This window comes from Maudiozyma barnettii, assembly GCF_903064755.1.
Source record: "Maudiozyma barnettii strain CLIB 1767 genome assembly, contig: KABA2_04, whole genome shotgun sequence".
Taxonomy (NCBI): Eukaryota; Fungi; Ascomycota; class Saccharomycetes; order Saccharomycetales; family Saccharomycetaceae; genus Maudiozyma; species Maudiozyma barnettii.
The window spans coordinates 682,302-707,938 of NW_024545241.1; the positions used below are offsets into that span (position 1 = coordinate 682,302).

Sequence of the window (25,637 nt, forward strand, 5' to 3'; positions counted from 1 at the left end):
TTTTTTGGGTTGTGTTTTTTTTTATTTTTCACTGGCTTTGTAGGGTGACTTCATAGTTGGTGAATTTTTATGAATATTTCAATGATTTCTATCATATATTCTCTGACTCAGTAAATTTTTTAACTATATATATATATATATAACTAATTTCACCGTTATTATTATTTTTTTTGTTCTTGTTAGAATATTTGTAACTTTGTCTGTTAGTTAAAATTACCATTTTTAGCAAGATAAACCCTCATCGTTCCTCCCTTTTTGCAATCTAAAAGAAATGATTAGAACTTCTGTAGTTAAATCAACTATTGCAAGACGTGCTTTACAAAGATGTGGTTCTCATGCAACCGTAATGGTTCCATCCACTCAGAGATTTTATTCTTCTCCATCGACTATATTATTAAAACAACAACAACAAAATGATACTTTTGCAACAAAGGGTAAAAGACCAGAACCTGCACCAAGTTTTAATATCGATATTCAATCTTCTTCAACTACAACTGTCTCAAGTAAACTGGCAGATAATGCTGCTAAGAAGAAACAATTAGATAACTCCCTAGTAGGTATGACCGGTGGTCAAATCTTTAACGAAATGATGTCTAGACATAATGTAGACACTGTCTTTGGTTATCCAGGTGGTGCAATCTTACCTGTCTATGATGCAATTTATAACAGTGAGAATTTTAAATTTGTCTTACCAAAACATGAACAAGGTGCTGGGCATATGGCTGAAGGTTATGCTAGAGCCTCGGGGAAACCAGGTGTTGTCCTTGTGACTTCTGGCCCAGGTGCTACTAATGTTGTTACTCCAATGGCTGACGCTTTAGCTGATGGTATCCCAATGGTAGTGTTCACAGGCCAAGTGCCAACTACAGCTATTGGTACTGATGCTTTTCAAGAAGCTGATGTTATTGGGATCTCTAGATCATGTACAAAATGGAACGTTATGATAAAAAACGTTAAGGAAATGCCTACTAGAATCAATGAAGCCTTCGAAATCGCAATGAGTGGTAGACCAGGACCTGTCTTAGTAGATTTACCAAAGGATGTTACTGCTGCAGTCTTAAGACAAGCTATCCCAATAAATAGCGCTCTACCTACCGATACTTTACATCAATCCTCTGTGAAAGAATTACAAAACGAATTTACTGTAGAAAGTATTAATAAAGCTGCAGATTTGATTAATTTGGCAAAGAAACCAGTGTTGTACGTAGGTAGTGGTATCTTCAATAATGAAGATGGACCTCGTGTCCTAAAGGAATTGAGTGAACGTGCTCAAATTCCTGTCACCACTTCATTACAAGGCCTGGGTGCATTCGATCAAGAAGACCCTAAATCTCTAGATATGTTAGGTATGCATGGATGCGCTACAGCTAATTTGGCTATTCAAAATTCAGATTTGATCATAGCAGTCGGTGCAAGATTCGATGATCGTGTCACAGGTAATATCTCCAAATTTGCTCCAGAGGCACGTAAAGCCGCTATGGAGAACCGCGGTGGTATTATTCATTTTGAAATCTCTCCAAAGAATATTAATAAAGTCGTGGAGGCTCAAGTTGCCGTTGAAGGTGACGCTACTGCTAACTTACAATCTATTTTACCTAAAATATTCCCTGTCAAGGAAAGAACTCAATGGTTTAAGGATATCAATGGTTGGAAAGCAAAATATCCTTACGAGTATATGAGAGAAACTCCCGGTTCAAAGATTAAACCACAGACAGCTATCTCTAAATTGTCAAAGATCGCTAACGCTACAGGTAAGGATGTCATTGTCACCACCGGTGTCGGTCAACATCAAATGTGGGCTGCACAACATTGGACTTGGAAGAAACCTCGTACTTTTATCACCTCAGGTGGATTAGGTACTATGGGTTATGGTCTACCTTCTGCGATTGGTGCTCAAGTGGCACATCCTGACGCTCTAGTCATAGATATCGACGGGGATGCTTCTTTCAATATGACTTTGACAGAACTAAGTTCGGCTGTCCAAGCAGGAACTCCAATCAAGATCTTACTGCTAAATAATGAGGAACAAGGTATGGTGACACAATGGCAATCCTTGTTCTATGAGAACCGTTACTCTCATACTCATCAATTGAACCCAGATTTCATGAAACTGGCTGAAGCAATGGGTTTGAAAGGTATTAGAGTTACTAAGCAAGAACAATTGGATGGTGCTCTGGAAGAATTTGTTAATACGGAAGGTCCAGTGTTATTGGAAGTCGAGGTCGAGAAGAAGGTTCCAGTTTTGCCAATGGTCCCAGCTGGTAAAGGTCTTGACGAATTTATATATTTCGATGAAGCCACAGAAAAGGAACAAAATACTTTACGTCATAAACGTACCAATGGTAAGCATTGAAAGGGAAAGAAAAATAGTTTAATGGGATCATTCATGTAATCTAAAAAAATAGAAAGAGGGAAATCCAATAATAAATATTCAGTAGTCAAATAAAACAATTAAAAAAAAAAGAAGAAAAATATTTTAAATTAATACTACTCAAACAAGTACATACATTTGCATATAATTTTTCATATGTGATCTAAATATATTACGATGTCAATAAGACAATAATGAAAGTTTATTCATCAAAAGAAAAAATTAATCTTTGTTTGTTTCGTCTTTTTAGGATTGTATTAAGCACATGATTTCAAGAATGTGTAAAATAGAATAGATATATAAGGAAATAAAAATTAAGTATATTGATTACAAGCTGCAGCTACAGCAACACCGACAACAGGGAATAAGTATAATAGTTTATTGCGGTACCAATGTGTATTACCATTCTCATCAAACCATGGTTGTTGTTCCGTAGCAGTTTCGACAAGTTTTAATTTCGTCTTGTTATATGGTGGGTACCTCATAAATAACATCTTGTCCATCCAATATGGTTGTTTAAATACAGTTCTTTCATGAGTGAAGGCATCAAAACCATAGATGCCACCATAATTACCGTATCCTGACTTACCAATACCACCAAATGGAGCATCTTGAATGGCGACATGGATTATAGTATCCCCAATAATGCAGTCCCCAGATCTTAAACGGGTTAAGATATGTTGTCTTTCATGTTCAGAATCAGAGAAAATATATTGCACTAATGGTTGATCATTTTTCTTAATAATCATGTCTAAAGTTTCATCTAAGTCTGAATATTTATAAATGGGTAATACAGCACCAAAGTTCTCTTCTTCCATTAATGAGTCATCCCATGAACAATCTGAGATCAAAGTTGGTGGAACACAATATAGACCCTTATCAACGTCAGTGACAAACCCTTTTGCAGATTCAGGTATGTATTTCTCACCATTTGAAGCTTCGACTTTCTTTCTGATTGCGTTATATGCTCTTTCCCCAACTACATAAGTATAATCTAAATCGCTGTTAAAGGTGGGATACATTTCATCCAAAACTATCTTCGCTTGTTCCAACACTTTATCGTAAATAGATTCATGAACCATTAAATAATCAGGGGTAACACATATTTGACCACCATTACTAAATGCACCAAAAAATATTCTCTTTATGGCCGTCCTCAATTTAGAATTATTTTTGATATTAAACTTTTGAGTCATAAACGCTGGTGATTTACCGCCCAGCTCTAGGACACATGGTATCAAATTTTTAGCAGCCTCCTGGGCGACAATAGAACCAACATTTGGGGAACCGGTGTAAAAAATCATATTCAGGGTCTTGGATCTGATTAATTGGGTGGTTTCTGGGATAGCACCTTGGACAACTTGTAACAAGCCATGAGGAAAACCCGCCTCTTCAATCAATCTTTCCATTTCAATTGCAGTTGCTGGAGTCATCTCACTTGGTTTTAAGATCACAGTATTACCAGCAGCGATAGCGTTGGCGACGGGTGTTAATGCTAGCAGAACAGGAAAATTACATGGGGATATAACTAAGGTACTACCCATAGCAATCTTTTCTACATAAGTTTTACCTAACATATATGTTGGAGACATGTCACATATACGTTTTGGCTTCATCCATTTGGATAGATTTTTGATCATATTCAAAATGTCATTATACAACGGGATTAGTTCCAATTGCATTGATTCTTGGGGAGCACGGTGATAATCCTCATACATGGCATCAATCAGGTTTTTCTCATTCTTCTTAATAGCATAATATAATTTTTTTAATTGTTTGGACCTAAATTGTAGGTCAGTTTTTCTTATATTCTTGGCCTGTGATAATTCCTTTTGCCTTTCAAAGAAAGTTTCACTAGAAACTGCTAGTTTAGTATCTATAAGATCTAGCGGAGTATAATGTAGTTCTCTCATAGTTATCTTCTCTCTAATTGATTATTATAAAGATTGAACAGTTGTAAATTCAGAAACCTAGTTGAATCATCTGTTGTTTAAATATTATTTAAATGTCTTTCTTAATACAGGTTAATATATTATTAGAATATTAAGTATATTATTATTTTGCGCTTAGGATTTTAACATCGCCCCTAAGATTAAAATAACGCAAAAAGGCGATATTGCCATTTAGTCTTAAAATAGAAAACAATACTATGAACTCGTGAGGATAATATAAATATCAGCTAAGTTACTCAATTCAAAATGATGAATTTCTTAATTTATATACCCGCCTTATTTAAACCTATAGGAAATATATAGGTAGAATATTTAGTGCATATCTAAGTAATATTATCGAAATTTGTGGAATTATTTTCCGAAACGTTTTGACCAGGTTCTAGTTCGTCAGGCTCATGTTCTTGATTTTGTTCATATTCTCCTGTCAGTGTTTCACCCGGCGTCTCACTAGATGCTGATTGACTTTCTTGTATATTCCTCATTATCGTATCTTCTCTCTGACGTTGCAATATTAATCGTCTAGGAATACCCCTTTGCTTAATATTCAATGAATAATCCTCGACTTTGTCATCTTTCCTCGACAAATATTCATATAATTGAGATATCGACATCAAACAAATGTTCCCTTTATAGCTGTTATTCCCCAATCTAATATTTTCTAATACCTTGATAGCTTGATTCCTCTTTATTCCTTCTGGGAGGTTGTATTGTTTAGGGTTCTTTATGATGTTTTCAATTCTACTGATAAGACATTTTCTTTTAGCAAATAGAACTCTTTGGCCACGTTGTCTACGCCAAGTAGATCCGAATTTTCTTTCCAATTGTAAAAGCGATGGCTTCCCAGGAAATCCTTCGTAGTACTCTTTTGCCACATCATAAACACTTTGAATAGCTATATTCATTTTATAATTTTTCCACAAGTCTGTTCTTATCGCATTTTCCATTTCTCTGTCGCCTTCTTCTTGAGCTGCGATTAAAGAATCTCTAGCATGTTCATCTTCCAAAACTTGAGCTCTCGAGATTACCCCAGGGTGTTGATGGCCTGGTAACCTAACATTAAGCCTGTCAGGAATCGTACTTGTCGCAGTATACGTATTTCTTATAATCTGATCACTTAAAAGAGGCAAATTTCCATCATCACCATCTGTTTCCCTTTTCACAACTATTCTATCAGAGTTTAGCAAAATAGATCTATCGTGAGCTTCTCTTGCGTAGTCAACTTCAGTACGTCCTTGTCCTGAGCCATAGTAGTCTGTATCTTCTTGGCCTAGGGTCCTTGTGATAGGGTCTACAGCGTTCTCATCCGAATGATCCAAAAATCGTAACCTTTCACCAGACATAATACCCACTACTTCTTTAAATAATTTCTTCAACTGTGAAACTTCCGTTACAGACTTTTTGATGTCCTTGAATCCACTTTCTAGCCTTTTTGCATTATTCAAATAGTATGCTTCTTGTTCTTGTTCTAAAGTTTCAACTTTATGTCTAAGAGTTTCATTTTGTTCTTGAATTTTCATCATCTGGTCTATAATGAACGTCTGGAATTCTCTTGAGGTAAGGTTAGAACCTACTCCAGTGGCAGTCACATTTGTAGATATTGTAGTATTTGTAGAGACTATATTACCTTCAGCGGAAGGTCCGCTGGCTCTAACATTACTACCATCATCCTGGGTCGCATTCCTTGCTTGTATTATATTATTAGTTGTGTTTGGGTTAGGTTGTGTTGCCCCAGATGTATCTCTAGGAATAGATTCACTTCTATACCCACCATATCCTAAAGGATAATCAGAATCATCGGAATCCATAGGGATCTAGGTATATGTTGTGTTTTCTTTTAAGTATACAGAAGGTAACAACGATAAGCTTGTTGCATACGTTGCGTTACACGTCTCAGGGTAAAAGAAAACAAAGGTCTAATTTCAAAATGGTGCCTTTTACTGGATACGATATAAAAAAATGCTAATGTTCTTATTCTAAAGCTTTTGATAACTATTAACGGAGCTCCAAGTTAGCGATCGAATCATATCCATTTAAATGTCTTATTTACATATTCGAGATGTCAAATTCTTTTTCAATTGAAGGTAAAACTGAAAAACTTAAAAAAAAAGGGAAGAATGAAATGCGAATAACGATAAAACTACAGTTTTCAATTAACCGATCTGCCGATCAAAGCAGTCTTTTTTGGAGAAGGTACTTATATCATCTTGATATATTTTCATCAAAACGGCATATCTGGGTGATCGCTCATCATAAGGGTAATGCTCTTTGTCGAAAAAAAAAGAAATTTAGGTTACTATTGAGTTGTTTTAATTACATTATATAGTTTTGATATATAGGAATTTTTATTCTTCAAGATATGAGGTTTGAGGAGAATAGAGTTGCTATCTTCTATCATACATCTTCCATTTCTATATCGTCGTCGTCGTCGTCATTATTATTATTATTGCTATCTTTATTAGTTTCATCAGTTTCCTTGGTTTGAATATAGTTAGGTTGACTGGCATCCATAGTCGTACTTGTTGTAGTTTCTGGCCTAGCCTCTGTATGTGTAGCCTCTGTGTGCGTAGCCTCTGTGTGCGTAGCCTCTGTGTGCGTAGCCTCTGTGTGCGTAGCCTCTGTGTGCGTAGCCTCTGTGTGCGTAGCCTCTGTGTGCGTAACTTTCATTTGTGCATCGTCTGTTTCTGGAATATCTGTTTTGGCAGTTTTGACTTCTAAAACTTCTGAAGTATTATTTAACTCGATTTGGCTAGCTGTATTATTTCTGTCTACTCCAGATGAGCTTTCAGGGAGACCTGGTGTCACCTCTTTGGTATACGTATCTCCTGACAATGTAGCCTTCAATAAGCATATTTGTTCGTGTAATTTTTCATCATCTTGGCCTAATGCCTTCTTGTTGACGTTTATAGGTAGTAATCTTGTACCAATATTATCATCTAATAATTTAATCTCATTTCTCAATCTAACTGTTGCCGATTCAAGATCAGTATAAAATCCCTCTACATGTTTTGTAAATAGTGGTCTTGCAGAATCATTCCCACTTTTCACCTCACTGAACGCATGTACTACCTGTGAGGCCTCTTGCAGCATTCCACATAGTTTTAAATCAATCTCATCGAGCGCAGAAAGTCTTTCCTTAACGTATTCTGGTTGCATTTGTAGCTTTGAATATTATAAATGGCTAATTTGAGAGGAAATTTTCGACTAGTAGTTTGTATATGTTTTCTACTCTATTTTGTTTATACGTAGGTGGTTGGCATGTGAAAGGTACCTTCACAATTCTTAGAGGTTTCTTTATTTATATTATTCAACCTTGGCCTTTTTCCATATTTTCTTTTTCGTTTTTCCTGTTGTCATTATTTTTTTGTTACCGATCCGCTTCCTTTTAATAGTAAAAGAACCAGCATATGATTTTAGAAAATGAAAATTGATTTAAGATGGAGTTTCTCTCTTCACATCTGTTTCACGACTTTTACGGCCCTTTTGATTTGAACTTTGTCTTATCATGTCCATTATGTTTCTTCTCTTAGGCTTTTTTGGTTTGAGATCATCCGACAACTCCCTCTTTAATGCCATTTTCAGCTCAGTTTTTTCCATTGGAGTCTCTTCCTTTACAGACATTAAACCCAGTTTGGAATCTTCTTCATCTTGTTTCTTTATACTTATGCTACCTTCCTCTTTTTTGATACGATCACTATCCTCTTTTAATATTGGTTTTGTTAGGTACTGTCCCTTATTAGATACCTTCCCTGCATCTCTAGTTACCTGATATACTCTATAGAGATGGTCGTCAAAGCTAGGTGTCAACACATTATCTAATTCCTTTTGATTCCATTTCAATTTATCAGGATTCATCCATTGTTTCCACTCATCAGAGTCATATTCAAGGACGCAAGGCATTCTATCATGTAGCCATTTGAGACCTTCGGGAGCAGGACCAGTGATTATAGTATATGAGAACATCTGTTCTGTTTCGTTATAATCAAATAAACCAGCAAGAAACAGTATTTTGTGGTCTTTTCTTCTTAAATAATAAGGTGTTTTACTTTTATCGTGTGATTTCACCAACCATTCATAATAGCCGCTGATTGGAACAACGCAACGTCTACAACCCAGACAACCGTGCCATATCTTACTAGATAATAAGTTTTCCATGCGGGCATTGAAAGTAGTGTACCCTTTAAAGGTTCCAATCTTCTTAGACCAATGAGGAATTAACCCCCACCTCATGTAACGTACATCATCGTTTTTGGAATTTAATACAGGGGCTCTACTAGTGGGTGCAACATTGAATGATTTGTCATAGTGTAACATGTTAGAATTAACGCTAGTAGATGTATCATTTTCTGAATCTCCAATATTATCAGAGTCTTTATAATTAACGTTGTTTCCTCTTAAGTTAATGTCAATACCCCACTGACCAAATGCAACTGGTAACTCATCGCTATCAAATGATAGCGCGTATCTACCACACATCCTACCCGATTCTTTTGTATACTATGTATACTATAAGACAGCGTACCACTTACTCCAATATCTAGAAACAAGTCAAATACATATACACTTGCTTGGATGTTTGTTATTTTAAAGATAAAGAAGAATTACTGACTACCCTTAAACATGTGAATATCTTATACTTTCCTTATGTATAATACAAAAAAAGCGATGCGTTAAGAAAATATGTAAGTTTGACGCTCTTTTTTGAATATTGAATGTTTTTCTTTCTTTCACCCGTTAAATAAGAATAATGTATTAAACCGAATCTCTTGAAAAAGTGGTAATTTCTCCAATAACTAGGAGCTGTAATAGGTTTGAACTTTGACCAGAATCTCTCAAAATAATAGAATTGGATTTTCTAGTGGTATCACCAATTTTTTTCTGACTGTTTTTTTTTTTAATAGGAGAAAGTTTGGAAGTGTGATTACTTTGTTCGATTTCATTATTTTATCAATTTGAAGATAGTGTCTACAAATATGAATAGTCGTATTCTATCCAAATTTGCTTCTTCTTTGCGATCGAAGTATGCATTGTTGGGTAAAAATCAGAGGTGGATCATTGGTGTTGGGAGCGCCGTCTCTGTTACATTTGGTACCGCTTATTACTTATCAAAATATAGAGATTCTCGTCGAACCTATTTATCCCCATACACATATGCTAATTATTACAGTGATAGATATAGATATCCTACTCATTTAGAAAATTATTTGAAACAAGCTGTATGGGATGAAAGTAGCAATGTTAATTACAACTATACAGAATCTCTTCATAAATATATTGAAGTATTAAATAAATTACAAGATTTAAAAGTTAATCCTTTAAGTGATGAGTATACTAGGATAGAATTAAAAATTGCAGAAATGTTTGAGAAATTAGATTTACATGAAAATGCGAAAAATATTTACTTGGAAATGTTATATAGATTTTTTGAATCCTTGAATACTCCAGGGGTAGTACCAGACGAGATGAGACCTGAGTTGATTAGAAAGGATTTGAGAGTTTTGATTAAATCATTGGAAGTGAATAAAGATTTAGAGATAGGTAAAAGAAACTTGTTAGCTCATTTGTTACTTGCCCAAGAGGAAATTTTAATTAGATCACCTGAATTGAAAAAGTTTTTCGACTCAAAGAGAGAAAAAGCAGAAAAATTGGTGAAAGGTAAACCAATTAATGGTTCAGAATTTAAATCTTTCGTTAATGATGAAAATCTGAAATTTAATGAAGATGGTTATATGATTATGGACATTCAAAAGAATACTAGTGCATGGGAACCCTTTAAAGAAGAATTTTTTACAGCTAGGGATTTGTACACTGCGTATTGTTTGTCAGCCAAAGATGTTCCGTCAGCATTAAGTTGTAAGATGACTACTGTTCAATGGATGATTATGGCAGATATGCCACCAGGTCAAATCTTATTAGCGCAAGCAAATTTGGGTGCGTTGTTATACTTACAAGCGGAAAAGTTTGAGTCTGACCTCTTTCAAATTGATAGCAAATGTAAGATAGATCCAGGATTTATAGAAGATGAAAAAGTGGTAAAAGCCTTAAGGTATTTAAGGAAAAATAGAGATACGTGTTTACAAATGGCTAACCAATGTTATGATTCTATATTAAAGTTTTCTAACGATCATAATAAACTACGATACCATATGAAGGATCAGTTAGATACTGCCATCCCTCAAGCTATTGCATTGTCGACTTATGGTAAAGGAATTCTTAACCTGCATAACGGGGTTCTAAACAAAGCAGAGCGCCACCTTTCAGATGCTATATCGTTAGCAAAGGAAACTGATTTTGAAGAGTTGTTGAAGGAAGCAGAAGGTGAGTTAAAGAAGGCAAAGGATCTTAAAGAACACAATAACTCTTTGGATAAGAGTACAGATACATGTCAATAAAATGTAGGACAACGTAATATATAATTAATAGTGTAAAAACTCAATATATTCTGGAACAGTAAGAGGCCATGAGCTTTTCGACTTCTGCCTTTTACTTTAGGTAATGAACAGAATAGTAAAATAATTATTATATTAATGTATTTAATTACGACGAAGTAAATATCTTAAAACACTTAATTAAAAGTTATTAATTTTTTTTTATTGATTACTATGCTACAGAATGTATTATTAAAATATCCTATAATTCAAAAAAGAATGGATTTTTTGTTGTATTATATGACCTAAAGAAGACTAAAAAAAGATAAAAGAGAAAACTATATATAAATATATTTTAAACTTTAAAATCCTTAGTTAGTGGTCATGACTTGCCAGACTCTAATGACGTTGTCAGTGTAACCGGCGAATAGAGTTTGACCATCAGCAGACCAGGTTAGAGAGACAGCGTGTGGGTCAGCAGCCTTGTTGTAACCAGCAAATTCTGGTCTTAGGTCGTCAATTAGAGCTTGTGGGTCTAGAGAGAAAATCTTAATACCAGAAGCGGTGGCAGCAGCCAACCAGTATCTGTTTGGAGAGAAAGCTAGAGCGAAGACTTCGTCTTGAGCGTTCAAGGTGTATAGAGCATCCTTGGTAGCTAGGTTCCATAGCATGATTTCACCATCCTTACCAGCGGAAGCAACTAGAGTACCATCTGGAGAAGCAGTGATGGTGTTGATGTTACCGTTGTGACCGATGAAGTCAGCTTCAATTTGGAATTGGTTCAAGTTCCAAGCCTATTTCATATTGGATGAAAACATTTCAAAAAATGTATTTCAATATTTGTTAGTAAATTTGTATTCAGAAAAATTGATATTATTCTTAGTATTTTCTTACTTTCACTTATCAAGCGTTTTTTGCAACGCAAAACAAAATAAAATAAAATAATTAAAATTGTCATCAGAGATCTTGGTGATAATTAATATGTCTCATTGGAGATAGATCGTCTCCTCTGAAGTAGCAAATATAGAAATCATCATATGACAGAATTATTATATTTTAATTTTATATCGTTTGGAGGATAGGAAATTAAAAAAAAAAAGAATAAAAAAAATTGAAAAAAAGTTAAAACATACCTTAACTAGTTTATCGTTACCAGCAGAGATAACGGTGACGGTGTCGTCATTTTCGTTCTCATTTGGAGCAACTCTGACTTGGGAAACCCAGTCGGAGTGACCTAGAAGAGTAGCTAGACATTGACCCTTGATAGTCCAGACCTTGATAGACTTATCTCTAGAACCAGAGATGATCATAGAGGCCTTTCTGTCAATGGCAACGGACATAACATCACCCTTGTGACCGACGAATCTTTGGAAAGTTTCACCAGTGGCGACTTCCCATAGTCTTAGAGTCTTATCCCAAGAAGCAGATAGAGCGTAAGCACCATCTGGTGTTAGGGTAACATCTTGGACGATGTGAGAGTGACCCTTGAAAGATCTGACTGGGACACCGAATTGGCCGTCTTCACCAGTGATCTTCCAGGAAATCAAAGTCTTATCTCTGGAAGCAGAGACAAGTAGGTTTGGTTGACCAGCGGAGGTGGCTAGGGAAGTAACCCAACCGTTGTGACCTTCTAGAGAACCTCTCAAAACTAAAACTTCGTTAGATGCCATTGCTATTCGTGTGATTGTTAGTTAGTTTATTATAACTAACAGAAATATTTATGAAGAATAATAAATAAATTCAAAGTGACAAGAAATAATGAATTAAAAAAACTAAACGCCTCTTAAAGAAATAATAAATAACAAATATTTACAAAATACTTTGCGTTCGAAAGTGTCCTTTGAGTCTATCCGTTTAGCTATTGAAATTTTCAATTTTTAATTTTTTTGCGTGGTCATCGAAAAAAAATATATTATTTCACCAAACGTTCTGAACTCTTCGCTTGTAGGGACCCCTTTTCCAGCGTAAACTATAGAACGCACCATAGTTATTATTTTATGACGACTTGAACATCCGTACATCCACAGGAAAATAAATCAAAAAAACAGTTTTAATATTTTTACACCCATACATTTTCTAAAGTTAGATATTCGTTCCCCAGTCGCTTATTACGAAATGTCCCGATCTTCAGTTAGGGTTTAGAGTTCTTATTTTAAGTGATTATTTGACTCTTCTCTGATGGTTTAAAGGGTATTTACCCATCACTTTAATAATATAGAAAACAGTAATAATGTAATAACCTATCTTATGGTAATTTCATGAATAAAATAATTCAAAAGAAGTTCAAGGCATTTGGATACCAGATGACCATAACTTGTTAACATAGTTGATGTGTTCCATATAATATTTACACTACATCTAATTTATCCTTATTTGTCTTAATCCTTTCCCATATATATTTAGTCTTGAAGTAATTACTGTAACCCTCATTTAACATTAACACATCTAGTTTATCAGATTCCTCGATAAATACTTGTTCGGCCTTCACATCTATGACTACGCCTAATGATCTAAACAACTTCAATTTTAAGATGTTTGCCCTTGATACTGGATCTTCTAATATCTTTTGAGCTGCTTCGTTTTCATCTCTATCAATTAAATTTATTGTATCAATTGGAGTTTGGGAATTCTCACCATCCTTATTGTATTGATCGGCTAATTCATTTATCCTCTTATCATTACTATTTTTCACCTGAAGATTTTTCTTTTCAATGAAATCCAGTTCAGCTACTAAATCCATAAGTTTATCTTGCTGTAGAATTGAATCTGTATCTTCTTTAAGTTTTAGTAATTCTCTATTTAATGACTCAACTGTCTCTTGCTGCTCTTTAACCTTCTTTTGAAGTTTAAAAAGTGTTTCTTCTTCCTCTTTCAAATACTTTTCATTTTCTTGCTCGATTCCTACAGTAGCATCCATTATTTCATTCAAAGAACTTTGTACATTGTTAGTGTTAAATTTTTCCCTTTGAGCTGCAATGGAGCTTATTGATTGTGAAAGGTTGAATTCTTGATCTAGGTTTTCCATTTTGTAGTATGTGGTAGTCTGACTGGTTTTATGAGTATGATAGTATAACGAGAGTTGTGGATGATGTACTTTACTCTCTGTTTGTTCCGATGATCTCGTTGATGTAAAATTTACTTATTTGTTTGTTTACCTTTTTTAATTTGTTTCTATTAAACAAAAATTGGTTCGCGAAACTCGAAATCTCGGAGCGAAAAAGGAGAAAGATCGTTAAACAACAGAAATTGGAAAGGTCACATTTGATAATGTAACAAATACATAATAAACGTTAATTAATTTCTTAATAATTTATAATTAAAAAGGCTGAAAGAGTATGTTCATTTCAACAGTAATATTTACAAAAATTATTGTTATTTTAAAAAAAAATTTAAACTAGAAGTTGAAATGTTTATTATGAATATTATGTAGTTTTTAAATATTATTATTCAATAAGACTTGAATTACAAAAATATAAAGGGGTATTAACGAACAGAATAAATTCTCATAGCTTGAAACATGAGAACTATTAAATGGGGGTATCTATATTAGAATCGATCGTGTAGCTTATCTTTAGCAGATCGATAAAAGTGAAAGTCAAAAAAATCCTAAAGGGTTGATGATTAGATCATCAAGAATAGGAAAGTTGAGATCAAGGAGATCAAAGAACCCTTGATAATAGCACCGGAACCTTCGAAGGAAGCAATGGTATGGGAAGCATCGGCATTATTAGCAGAATTTGGAGCAACAACAACAGCTGGAGCAGTCTTAGTAGCAACAGAGGTGTTGGTAATGGTAGTAGTCAAAGATGTATCTGCGACAGTAGAGTGAGCAGTGTAAGTGTTACCGCTAGCATCAGTGGTTAAGTAATCACATTCGACAACTTCAGTGACAGTACCGCCAACAACGACAGTAGTTGTGTAAGAGTTACCAGACATGTCAGTTGGAGTGTAAGTAGCTGGGTAGGTGGTCAAAGTAGAGACAGTTTCACCGTTAGACTTAGTAGAAGTACAAGTACAGACAACAACAGTGGAAGTACAGATTTCAGCAGTGATAGTTCTAGTGTAAGTGGTAGCAGTACCTTCAGCAATACATGGGTAAGATGAAACTAGAGTGACAGTGTTACCGTTAGCGTCAGTGGTAGTGTAGTCACAGACAACATAGACAGAAGTTGTACCGTCAATAACAACAGTAGTGGTGTATGTAGTCAATGGAGTTTGAGAAGCAGTGATAGTGTAGGTAGATTCCATCGTGATGGTGTTACCGTTGTTATCAGTAGTGGTGTAGTCAGAGATGACTAGAGTTTCAGTGGTAGTTGCATCAGTCTTGGTGGTGGTGTAGTAAGATAGAGAACCAGAAGAAGAGGAAGAAACTTGAGAGGAAGCATCAACAGCAGAGGAAGCATCAGATGAAGCAACAACAGAAGATGAAACGGCAGAGGAAGCAACAACAGAAGAGGAAGCATCAGAGGAAGCAACAACAGAAGAAGATTCAGTAGAAGAAACTTGAGAAGAGGTAGATGCACCATCGATAGATGAGGAAGCACCTTCACCAGTTAAAGTGTAAATAGTCTCGACAATGAAAGAGGAACCATTGATGTCAGTAGTCCAGTAGAAAGAAACTAAATGAGTTTCGGTAGTAGTAGCGTCAGTGTAAGTAGTAGTGTATGGAGCTGGAACTTCTGTGTTAGTGAAAGAGTTGGAAGCAGTGGTAACAGAAGACTTACCGTTCAAAGCATCGTCACAAGTTGGGTTTGGAATACATTCACGACAGTTTTCTGGTCTAGAAGAATCTGGAGAGTCAGGGATGTAAGTAATACCGGAACCTAATTTCAAGTGACTGGTGACTCTGTGGAATTGGTCGAATTTATAGTTTGGACCAATGTCGATCTTGAATAAGTTTAGACCATCAATAACAGTTAGAATACCAGAGACATTGTTGTAAGTCCAGTAAGTCATGGTTAGTCTAAAGTAAATTCTGTTGGTACCACCGAAACCTCTAATGGTCAAACTTGTTAAACCTAATAGAGACTTAATGTAAACAACAGAAGTTTCATCAGACATGTAAATGGTTTGAGACTTCAAAGATCTGGAGATCAAGTGGTTGATGGTCAATGTAGCATAAGCACCAACATCCACACAACCGGTTTCACCTTCGAAAGCAACTCTAGCGTGTAGGTTGACACTCTTTAGACAGATAGTACCGGTGTTTGTAATGTGTAATAGATCCAATAGAGTGTCTGGACCCAATTCAACAGAGGACCAGTGGTCAGAAGTACCAGTTTGATAGAAAGCCATCAAACCAGAGTTGTGGAAACTGGCAGCCCAGATTCTGTAGTGAGAACCAATGATGAAAGGTTTCTTACCGACTAGGAAGAAGTCACCAGAGTTGAAGAATTCAACACCGAAAGATTCGTAAATTAGACCAGTAGCAGCTAAGGAGTCATCGATGACATAAGTACCATAGTTGAAGGTGTTACCTAAAGTCATGACAGTCATACCAATGTTAGAAGATTTAGTTTCACAGATGTAAAGGCCACCTCTGTTAGTGACACTAACCCAGAACTTGTGGAATAGACCAGATTGAATAATTAAATTAGAACCAGAAGTGACACTAACTGGTAGAATGAAATAAGTTAAACCATGTAAGACTTGGTTACCGGTGAAAGTTTGGGCCAGAGTAAAACTGGTAAACATAGACAGCACACAGGCTGCTGTGAATAAAGCAGATTTGGTATTAACCATAGCGAATGACTTAAAGTATATATTTATTGTTTTTCTTTAATAGATATATCTTTATTGAGGATACTTTATGGGGATTTTTATATTTTCTAATATAGAGAGATTGGAAATGAGAAGATTTAATTTGAAAGAAATATGATAATTATCATCTCTTTATATATCTCAAAAATTTCTTAAATGTATTGAGAAATTGAAATATCTTTATTCTTGTGTTTCTAATATTATCTCAATTATTACAGAGTAAACAAAAGCATACTCAACAGATATTACAATAATACACCCCAAAACTAGTAAAACTAAATCTTATGATCATGTAAAACAAATTAAAATAATGAGGGATGAACCATACTCAAAACAAATTTCTAAAATTACCATACTATAACTAATGCATGCAAAAAATAAGCTGTTTCATAAGATTTACGGTGCGGATAACCCACATCAACACAACCTAAATATAGAGGTGATAACCATAATGGGCAAAAATTCTAATCAAAATTAAGAATATAGTGCGGAATATCTACCAAATTGTAGAGAGTAATACAAAAACCAAATCATAGGATGTAAAACATAAGTCTCGACACGAAACGGCAGGTGACTAATTAACTAATCGGTTCGTCATGTGATAAAAATAAATGGGACGATACATTTTCTTTTAATTTCGACTTATGATTTTCGAGATCCAAGATCTGGACGTGTTTTTCCTTTGCGTTTAATTTGGCTCCAATATGCACAGCTGCATCCCTGTGCTCTTTAACGAGAAAATGTTATGTAAATCTGTTTCAAATAAGGATGTGCAAAAATATGAAATGTGATAAACAACGAATGAGATCTCAAATTTACAATACTTCTGAACTGACATAATACCGTACAAATATTTTTCTACCCCTCTAATGCATGATGCATATATTCACTTAAAGCAAAGTATACGCCAAAAAAAAAAACACGAAACCGATACCAACGAAGCGGCTGTTCGGTTCCCTTACTTCTCCGGGGTTCCCCCTGCAAAAATGAAACCAAAGAAGAAAGAAAAAACGATTTCACCGAAAAAATGTTTTAATGACGAGGAGAATATGATGATTTTATCAGGAATGACTAAATGCCATATTTGTACAATTCAAACCCTATTAAGAATACATTTAGCTTTTTTTGATTTATGTGTGTATCTAAATGTTAATCCATTTTTTGTAAACATGGAATGTTTACAGAACTATTTTTATCATTGTATGCAATGATATACAAGTAATAACATATTATTCAACTTACTGTTGAGTAGAAGGAAATATTCCCTTTTTGTAGGAGATGTTGAGCTTCTTAGAATAAGGTGAATGACTTGTTTGGGTTGTAATACATACATGAATACCGTAAAAGGAGTAGTCGTATATTTTCGTGGTTATATTCTTAGTAACAAAAACTCCTCTTATTCCTTTTGGAGAAAAAAGGTGTTTCTTATGTTGTTTATTTATTCCACGTGATATTTATGGTTTTACTTGATTTTTTGTCCGATTAATTGTGTTATAGCTACTGATGTTTCTACTCGGAAGCATTCTCCTTTGGTTAATTCAAGATTGAATTCAAGTACAATTGGAATGTTATGGCAGTCTTACTTCAGCACAACGTATTAATGGCTATTTTGATATGTTTACTTTTATGTTGCCAGACTTTCATATTTTATTATAGCAGAGCTCTTTTTGTCATGTTTAGTTTTTACTCCTTTTGGACTTTAGAAATATATTTCTTTTGGGATCATATTTCTTTTAGGATATTTGATACTTGAATTGGTAAGAAGTCATTGATACAAAAATTATGCTATTGTTGTTGTTTTAAATATTTTGAAAAGAGATGGTATCAAAATTATGTATTTTCATTTTAGAATAAATAAACTCACTAAAGTAGATAATTGATTTGTACTGTTAAATATTTTCATATTATTGATATGTTGTTAACGAAATAAGAGGGATGAGTAAAACAGTTTGTTTTTATTTCATAATAAAAAGTATGATTAGAAAATTATTTCGTGTTTCTATCATATTTGCTTTTATTTGATAATAATTTTCTTAGATCGACATACTGTATCCTTTCCGCTAATTAAATGTCAATTTCAATTTGAAAAATTCACCATATATAGGTCAAACACGGATGTAAGTCCATGAGATTTACTATCACGACTCATAATCATCAAACTTTACCAAAAAAAAAACCTCGATCATCCATATCAATCGTTTGTTTACATGTTATACATTTCTAGTAATGCTTCTCATTGAAGCTCATATATGTTGTTTAAAATCGTTCAAATAATGATCAGTATTATTTGTTTGATTCAAAAGAAAAAAAAATTCAGTGCTATTCGAATACTGATATATGTTGCAAAAAAACAATCAATCAATCAATCAACAACGTATCCATACTTCAATTTGTCTGTTGTTTATGTTTAAAAATATTATGTAGCTATCACTTGAAAAATTACATCCATAATGTAAACAAGGATATGTATTCTTATTATGTGACAGTCTATATCGTTTTACAAAACTCTTTTAGTTTTAGATACAAATGGGTTCGTTCTCGTATACCATAGTGTTCCGGTTAGCGACACTGTTTTGTTGAGCATCTTGGTTTACTATAATTGTTTTCAGAGAACGCCCTCTTCGGAAAGGAAAGAATTTGGAAAAATACGAATGCTAACAATAGGGTCTTGCTAAGGATATATGTAACATGAAGGTCAGATATAGGTCTACAGATAAGATAAGTCTCCATACCGAGATATCGCTATTAACTGGATTGCCATCTCTTCTTCTTCTTCTTCTTTTTTCGAATTTTATTAAAGGATATTGATACTTTTATTTATTATTGGATAGCTAAAAATTTAATCAAATTTACAAATTCAAAATAGAGTCAATTTAGAGATAAGTTCACAATAATATATAAACTACGATTATTAGATGTTCATCTGTGACAATTCTCCATTATAAATAAAATAAAAACTCAAGGATGGTAGCAAATAATACATTTGCATCAATACCTTATTTAAACCAAACTGGTCACCACATTTTAAAGGGAAACTCGTCCTTTGCAAAGGTCATCAACACACCTTATAGAATAGTTCGATCCTTTTCAGGAGCTGTCAGTTTACAATATCAACAGGCACAGAAAGCAACAGAATATAGTACAGGTCTACGACAATTCTTAAATGTCCTTGGGTTTTTTTTCAGTGCTTACGCTATAGTCTGTTTTGCTGCTGCTTTGCTACTTAATAGAATCGCCATGTTACCAAATTCTAGGACTCGTGAGAATCCTCTTAGACTTCCTAGATGGATGAGGTCAACTCTGCATTTTTTTGTTATTATCCCAATGGTTACAATGATATACTTGGTTGAAAGTAATTGGGAAATACCCCATATGAATAACTTTCTTCTGAAGATGTATTACGTCATAATATGGTCATTTGTTGTTGAGACAGTAACATCAGTGTCGTCGGGTCAAATACCTTTAGAGAGCTCAGATTATACTATCTTCGAATTATCTATCCAATTTTATAGTATGAAGAGTCTTGATCAGGAACACATAATGGCTAAAGAATATATGTCTGACTGTATTGTGGCAATGCTTAGTAGGATACTAATACATCTAGTTGATATATTTAATGTTCGTAGATGGAGACTGATTGGTAGCACAGTATTAAATACTGGTTATTTGATATATCTGGGAAGAGTCGTTTACAAAGATGGACCGCTAGCAATATCGTCCTCTACTAAGTTCAGGCAGGTTCCTAAATTATTCGGTATTCTAATTATTTTAGTTTCGGTTGTTTGTTATTTCTTAGCATGTTTAATAAGATTTGATCCTTTAAATCCTGATCATAGTAATTTACAAGACTTAAAGTTTCATTCTTTCATGCAAAATTGGACTACACATGTAAATTTTAAAGGTGATGAGGACTTTTCTACAATTATTTCAAGATTAGCAATGTTACTGTGTGCAGGAACAAATTCAGGAGGTAAATCAATGCATAGAGAATTCTCCAATATTAATATTCCAAATAAGATTCATAGCAACTATGCCATTAGTGACACATTATTCCAAGCTAAAGAACGGCTAAAGAATGATAAACTCGATTCAATGAAACAGAAAAGTAATAGCGATGTTCTTGATGAAGAAGCGAAAAAATGGGATTGGCTTAAAAAAGGAATTTCATTTTATTCAATTGCGAATTTACTATGGAAGTTTGTAATTCGTTTATTTTATGGATTTAGGTCAAAAACTAAATCAAATAACGAACCGTTACAAACGTCTTTATCAGAAAAGTATGAAAAAGTTATAAGCGAGGAAGCCGAATATGCTTATGACACAGAAAGTGAAGAAAGTGAAGAAAGTGAAGAGAATACAGAAGCATATAATAATTCTGCTGATGGACATTCCGCATGGATATTATTACAAAATGATATGGATAATTCTGATGAAAATTTATCAGATGATAGTGAATATATCCCAGATAATAGTTTAGCTGAAGATGATATTTTGTTTGTTGTAGATAAGGATGAACAGGTAGATGAAAAATGCCAGGTTAATGAGTCTAATGATAAAAGAAACTGTAATAAAAATAAAAATGAAGAATTGACCGAGGTCAGTTTAGATAATCAAATCGGTATGTTAGATTTAAGAACACCCGAAAAAGATGTAGGATGGTTTCTATCGTTGCAAAGTATATTTAACTTCCATTTGACACATGCAGAAAGAATAACGAGGTCTAAATTTTCTGTCCTCAGGGCTCAGGATGCCAAAAAGGATACAGATACCATTCATTCAGAGGCTGACCTATTGTGTGCAGTCTGTAAAACAAACGAGAGAGAGATTGTTCTATGGCCTTGTAATTGTTTTGCAATGTGTGATGCATGTAGAATTTCTTTGGCATTAAGAGGATATAGCACTTGTGTTTGCTGTAGAAGACCTGTGGATGGTTATAGTAAAATTGTGAGTGTATCTAATTAATCAGATGTTTCCAAAGAAAGGAAGCTTCTATGGAAGCAAAATGTAATCGTATTTGTTACTTATGAAACTACAAACTTTAATGTGATATGAATTGCATGACGTGAGCGTTATTATTATTATTTTTGATATAAGTATATAAGTTAATTTATTTTATTTTATGTTATCAATGATGGAATAAACGGATTGGGTTTTCAACGTAAACCAAGTCGTTAGCATCAGCAGCTGCAAACACGGCTTTATCCATTACAGATCCAGATGGGGCAGCAATGAACTTGACACCAGATTTAACAGCTCTGTATACGTTATCTGGGAATGGGAAGAAAGCATCAGATGATAGTGCAACGTTGTTTAAGTTGTTCGACCATTCGGTTCTATCTTGTTCAGTTAGAGGAGTTGGAAGTGTTTCAAACTTAGATTCATATTCTGATTTTTCTGGTTCTTCAGTTGGAATTTGACCAGTAACATATAAGTCAATAGCATTTGATTTTTCTGGTTTCTTGACACCCTTGGCCCATTTGAAAGCTAAAACGTTTGGATGTTGTCTAAACCACCAGTTGTCGGCTTTGTCACCGGCTAATCTTGTACAATGTATTCTAGATTGTTGACCAGCACCTAGACCGATAACCATACCGTTTTTAGCATAACAAACAGAGTTAGATTGTGTGTATTTCAAAGCAATAGTAGCCACAGTTAAATCGATAGATGCCTGTTCAGTCAGATCCTTGTTGTTAGATACAATATCTCTGAAAGTAGATTGATTAATAATTGCATCATTTCTCTTTTGTTGTAAAGTGATCCCATAAACTTGTCTGGATTCAGATCCTTCTGGAGTGTAGTTTGGATCTATTTGTAGGACACAGTATTTACCTTTCTTTTTCTTCTTCAAGATATCTAGAGCCTCTGGTTCATAACCTGGAGCAATAATACCATCTGAGACTTCCTTAGAAATTATTTTAGCTGTTGGAACATCGACAATGTTTGATAAAGCAATCCAATCACCGAAGGAAGACATTCTATCGGCACCACGAGCTCTAGCATACGCACAAGCCAATGGAGATAAGTTTTCAATGTCGTTGACAAAATAGACTTTCTTCTCGATATCTGTTAAAGCGATACCAACAGCAGCACCCGCTGGAGAGACATGCTTAAAAGAAGCAGCTGCAGGTAGGTTCAAAGAGGCAGATAATTCTTTTACTAATGGCCAGGAATTTAGAGCATCTAGTAAGTTAATGTACCCTGGAGAACCTGAAAGAACTTGAAATGGTAAACTATCTTTCTCAGTGACAAATGCTTGTGCAGGTTTTTGATGTGGGTTAGCACCATAACGTAAAGGTAGCATTTCTTTACCTTCAGAGTATTGTTTTCTAAAGAAATCGGAGATTGCAGAATCATAAGTAGCAGTATGTTCAAATGCCTTCAAGGCCAATTTATTTCTAAAATCACTAGAGATTTCATTTTGTTGATTACCAGTCAATTCTTCCAAGAAAGCTGCGTAATCATTTGGATCAGATAAGATAGTGACTCTAGAGTGATTTTTAGCCGCAGCTCTCAAAAGGGTTACACCACCGATATCAATCTCTTCAACAGCTTCTGGAATGGTAATACCAATCTTTGCTACAGTTTCTTGGAATGGATATAAATTACAAACGACATAATCAACCATGTCAATATGTTGGTTGGTCAAATCAGCCAAATCAGATTCGATATTTCTTGCAAGGATACCACCATGGACAGCTGGATGTAAAGTTTTGACTCTACCACCTAAAATTTCTGGAGCATGAGTAATAGAAGAGACATCTTCAACAGGAAGACCAAGTTCACGGATCATGCGGGCTGTTCCACCGGATGCTAGGATACGAACATTGTTTTCGGTTAGACCTTTAGCTAGGTCAAGTAAACCTGTCTTATCGTAGACAGATAGAATAGCAGTCTTTTGAGCCATTGTTATTATTGTTGTTGGTGGTGGTGATATTATAATTTTAATGTTCGAAATATCTGTCAATATATTTTAAAGCAGAGAGTTTATGACAAAAATATACAAAAAAACAATTGAGTTCAAGAATAATACTTATATATATATATATGTAGTAGATATCAAAGTGGTAGTTGCGTATATGTGGAGTCATTCATCTATAACGACAGATCATCAAAGTAATAAAGCATTTAAAGTACATAGGAGTCAAAAAAATATTTTATGTAACCCACAGGGGCATCTGGTTACATAAAATTTAAAAGTTGGTGGGTCCTCTTTCCAAACCATAGAGACAAAGATGATAGAAAGTGTGCGTATTCAACTTTAACATACTTCCTCTGTCATTGTCACTTCTTATTATTACTTTTATTTGATTTGTTGTCAGTCATTAATATTAAAATTGGGAATCGTTTGATGGCCTTTATATACATATTTTTGACTCTGTTTCTGTTGCACGAGCTAAGACAATATGAGTCTCATGGTGGTGGTGTGTACGAACTTTTCTTCGAATAAGAGAGAGAGAGAAACCAAGAAACTGTTACTGAGCGCGTCTGTGCGCGATTTCTCTCTTGCTCTTGCCCTCTCTTTTTTTTTCTTTTGAGAGTGCACGTGACCTCTTGCGTGTCAACGTAATTGGAGGTCATGTGGCATCACTTTGTACGAGACTGGAACATCATGCGGTCAATATATGGTATGCATATATATATTGGGATGACACAGTTGTTCGATATATAGTTCAGATGACAATCGTGTAGCGTAAAGCCAAGTTTATAAAGAAAAGTATAGCGAATATATCTTAATATATTGTTTCAATAAGTGGAATATTATAAGGACGGATGTAGACATCACACTTAACAATAGTGAATAGAAGAGAAAGAGGACTAAATTTGAAGTATGTACATTTGTATCGCCTTAAATAATAGATTAATACAGAAACCAAATGTATATATGGTTCTTCTGGATCGGAAAAGATGTTTTTATCCGGTTCAAATGTACCCATTATTTATTTAACTTTTAAACAGAAAACATATGTACAATAGTCTTTAAGACTTCGAGACAATAATATTGCATAATTTCCAAGCAAGACAACAGAGAAATATAGCGCGTGTGTGATGGAGTAGAGTATGAGTTAAGGAAGTTAAAAGAAATACTGAATTTTCCCATTCTCCACCTCTTGTCGCCTATTATATTTCACAATATATTCATATAGGAATAATAAGAATAAAGGCTAATACATCTTTCACAGTATACAGACAGTATGATATTATTCTTATCAGATAGAGAGATTATCCATAACGGGTTTGTTTGTTTATCTTAATAATTATATTATTTATTTTTTTAAGATAACTTATTATCTACATTAGGTAATAACGTGATTCGTTGTGGCATAAATAATTGGTAGATATAGAACACACAGAAAAGAAAATTGTTTACAAGAGTAGTAAGGGAGATAAACCAGCCTCCACAAAGGTAAGATGACACACTTATAATAGATTATATTTGAAAGTCACCAGTCATATTCGAAGTAAAATACTTTAATAACAACAACATGGCAGTATTAACTGAGGTACTTATAAAAAAAATTTGTCTTCTTTAGGAAAAAGTTGTTTATATTTTTAGCAGTCAGAGAGTGAGTTAAATTAAAATAAGCGTAAAAATAATGGCTTATACTAATTTGTCACCTACTCTTCAGAGGTAATTTATAAATTATATTACCGGCGTGAAATACTAATTTATTTTTTAAGAAAAGAGATAACAGCTATATCGGGTCTATCAGGGTGTTTTGCAATAGTCTCAATTCAGAATCCAAAAGGAAAAGGAAAAGCCACTCAATTTAATGTGTGTAACCTCTCTCCTTGTAATAAGGTCCAGCCCTTTTCTTTATTTTCTCTAAAGGTAGCAATATTCTAGTGCATTAGTATAATAATATCTTAATAATAATAGTAAAATTGCAACTAAAAATAGACAATAGAACTGAACTAAATAATGTTAATTGTTATGATTGGAATGAATGCACAAGCAAGCTATTTTAGCTGAAACTGTCACTTTTTGGTTGTTGTTGTTGTTGTTGTGTAATTGCTGCTGCTACTGCTCCCCTTGTGACAGTGAAAGAGTTCACTGTCTTTTTTCAAGTTGTGCGTGTGTGTGTTACCCAATAGAAAAAAGGAGCGAAAAATGAAAATGAAATGAAATGAAATGAAAATATCTCAAAGAGAAAGAGCGAAATATTGTTGCGCTCGAACTGTTTTATTAAT

At 34.2% G+C, this 25,637-nt stretch overlaps 11 protein-coding genes across 11 annotated transcripts; 3 read left to right on the forward strand and 8 right to left on the reverse strand.

The window, feature by feature from the left end:
* Positions 1–271: 271 nt before the first annotated feature.
* ILV2 (acetolactate synthase catalytic subunit) lies at positions 272–2,353 on the forward strand (the record flags this gene model as incomplete). The annotated part of the gene is made up of 1 exon (XM_041550356.1): positions 272–2,353. The coding sequence occupies one exon, from the start codon at positions 272–274 to the stop codon at positions 2,351–2,353; it is 2,082 nt and encodes a 693-aa protein (XP_041406290.1).
* A 332-nt stretch (positions 2,354–2,685) lies between these two features.
* Positions 2,686–4,284, reverse strand: HFD1 (hexadecenal dehydrogenase; the record flags this gene model as incomplete). Its single annotated transcript, XM_041550357.1, has 1 exon — positions 2,686–4,284. The coding sequence occupies one exon, from the start codon at positions 4,282–4,284 to the stop codon at positions 2,686–2,688; it is 1,599 nt and encodes a 532-aa protein (XP_041406291.1).
* Positions 4,285–4,646: 362 nt separating this feature from the next.
* Positions 4,647–6,128, reverse strand: EUC1 (Euc1p; the record flags this gene model as incomplete). Its single annotated transcript, XM_041550358.1, has 1 exon — positions 4,647–6,128. One exon carries the CDS (start codon positions 6,126–6,128, stop codon positions 4,647–4,649), a length of 1,482 nt encoding a protein of 493 aa, XP_041406292.1.
* Positions 6,129–6,714: 586 nt separating this feature from the next.
* MED11 (Med11p) lies at positions 6,715–7,476 on the reverse strand (the record flags this gene model as incomplete). The annotated part of the gene is made up of 1 exon (XM_041550359.1): positions 6,715–7,476. One exon carries the CDS (start codon positions 7,474–7,476, stop codon positions 6,715–6,717), a length of 762 nt encoding a protein of 253 aa, XP_041406293.1.
* Positions 7,477–7,752: 276 nt separating this feature from the next.
* KABA2_04S06578 (putative peptide hydrolase) lies at positions 7,753–8,796 on the reverse strand (the record flags this gene model as incomplete). The annotated part of the gene is made up of 1 exon (XM_041550360.1): positions 7,753–8,796. The coding sequence occupies one exon, from the start codon at positions 8,794–8,796 to the stop codon at positions 7,753–7,755; it is 1,044 nt and encodes a 347-aa protein (XP_041406294.1).
* Positions 8,797–9,293: 497 nt separating this feature from the next.
* On the forward strand, positions 9,294–10,712 carry MGR3 (Mgr3p; the record flags this gene model as incomplete). The annotated part of the gene is made up of 1 exon (XM_041550361.1): positions 9,294–10,712. The coding sequence occupies one exon, from the start codon at positions 9,294–9,296 to the stop codon at positions 10,710–10,712; it is 1,419 nt and encodes a 472-aa protein (XP_041406295.1).
* A 347-nt stretch (positions 10,713–11,059) lies between these two features.
* Positions 11,060–12,358, reverse strand: ASC1 (40S ribosomal protein RACK1; the record flags this gene model as incomplete). Its single annotated transcript, XM_041550362.1, has 2 exons — positions 11,060–11,482; positions 11,822–12,358. 2 exons carry the CDS (start codon positions 12,356–12,358, stop codon positions 11,060–11,062), a joined length of 960 nt encoding a protein of 319 aa, XP_041406296.1.
* Positions 12,359–13,035: 677 nt separating this feature from the next.
* On the reverse strand, positions 13,036–13,713 carry SPC24 (kinetochore-associated Ndc80 complex subunit SPC24; the record flags this gene model as incomplete). The annotated part of the gene is made up of 1 exon (XM_041550363.1): positions 13,036–13,713. The coding sequence occupies one exon, from the start codon at positions 13,711–13,713 to the stop codon at positions 13,036–13,038; it is 678 nt and encodes a 225-aa protein (XP_041406297.1).
* A 596-nt stretch (positions 13,714–14,309) lies between these two features.
* On the reverse strand, positions 14,310–16,430 carry KABA2_04S06666 (uncharacterized protein; the record flags this gene model as incomplete). The annotated part of the gene is made up of 1 exon (XM_041550364.1): positions 14,310–16,430. The coding sequence occupies one exon, from the start codon at positions 16,428–16,430 to the stop codon at positions 14,310–14,312; it is 2,121 nt and encodes a 706-aa protein (XP_041406298.1).
* Positions 16,431–19,412: 2,982 nt separating this feature from the next.
* Positions 19,413–21,410, forward strand: ASI1 (putative ubiquitin-protein ligase ASI1; the record flags this gene model as incomplete). Its single annotated transcript, XM_041550365.1, has 1 exon — positions 19,413–21,410. One exon carries the CDS (start codon positions 19,413–19,415, stop codon positions 21,408–21,410), a length of 1,998 nt encoding a protein of 665 aa, XP_041406299.1.
* A 163-nt stretch (positions 21,411–21,573) lies between these two features.
* KABA2_04S06710 (uncharacterized protein) lies at positions 21,574–23,352 on the reverse strand (the record flags this gene model as incomplete). Its single annotated transcript, XM_041550366.1, has 1 exon — positions 21,574–23,352. The coding sequence occupies one exon, from the start codon at positions 23,350–23,352 to the stop codon at positions 21,574–21,576; it is 1,779 nt and encodes a 592-aa protein (XP_041406300.1).
* Between the last annotated feature and the right edge of the window lie 2,285 nt (positions 23,353–25,637).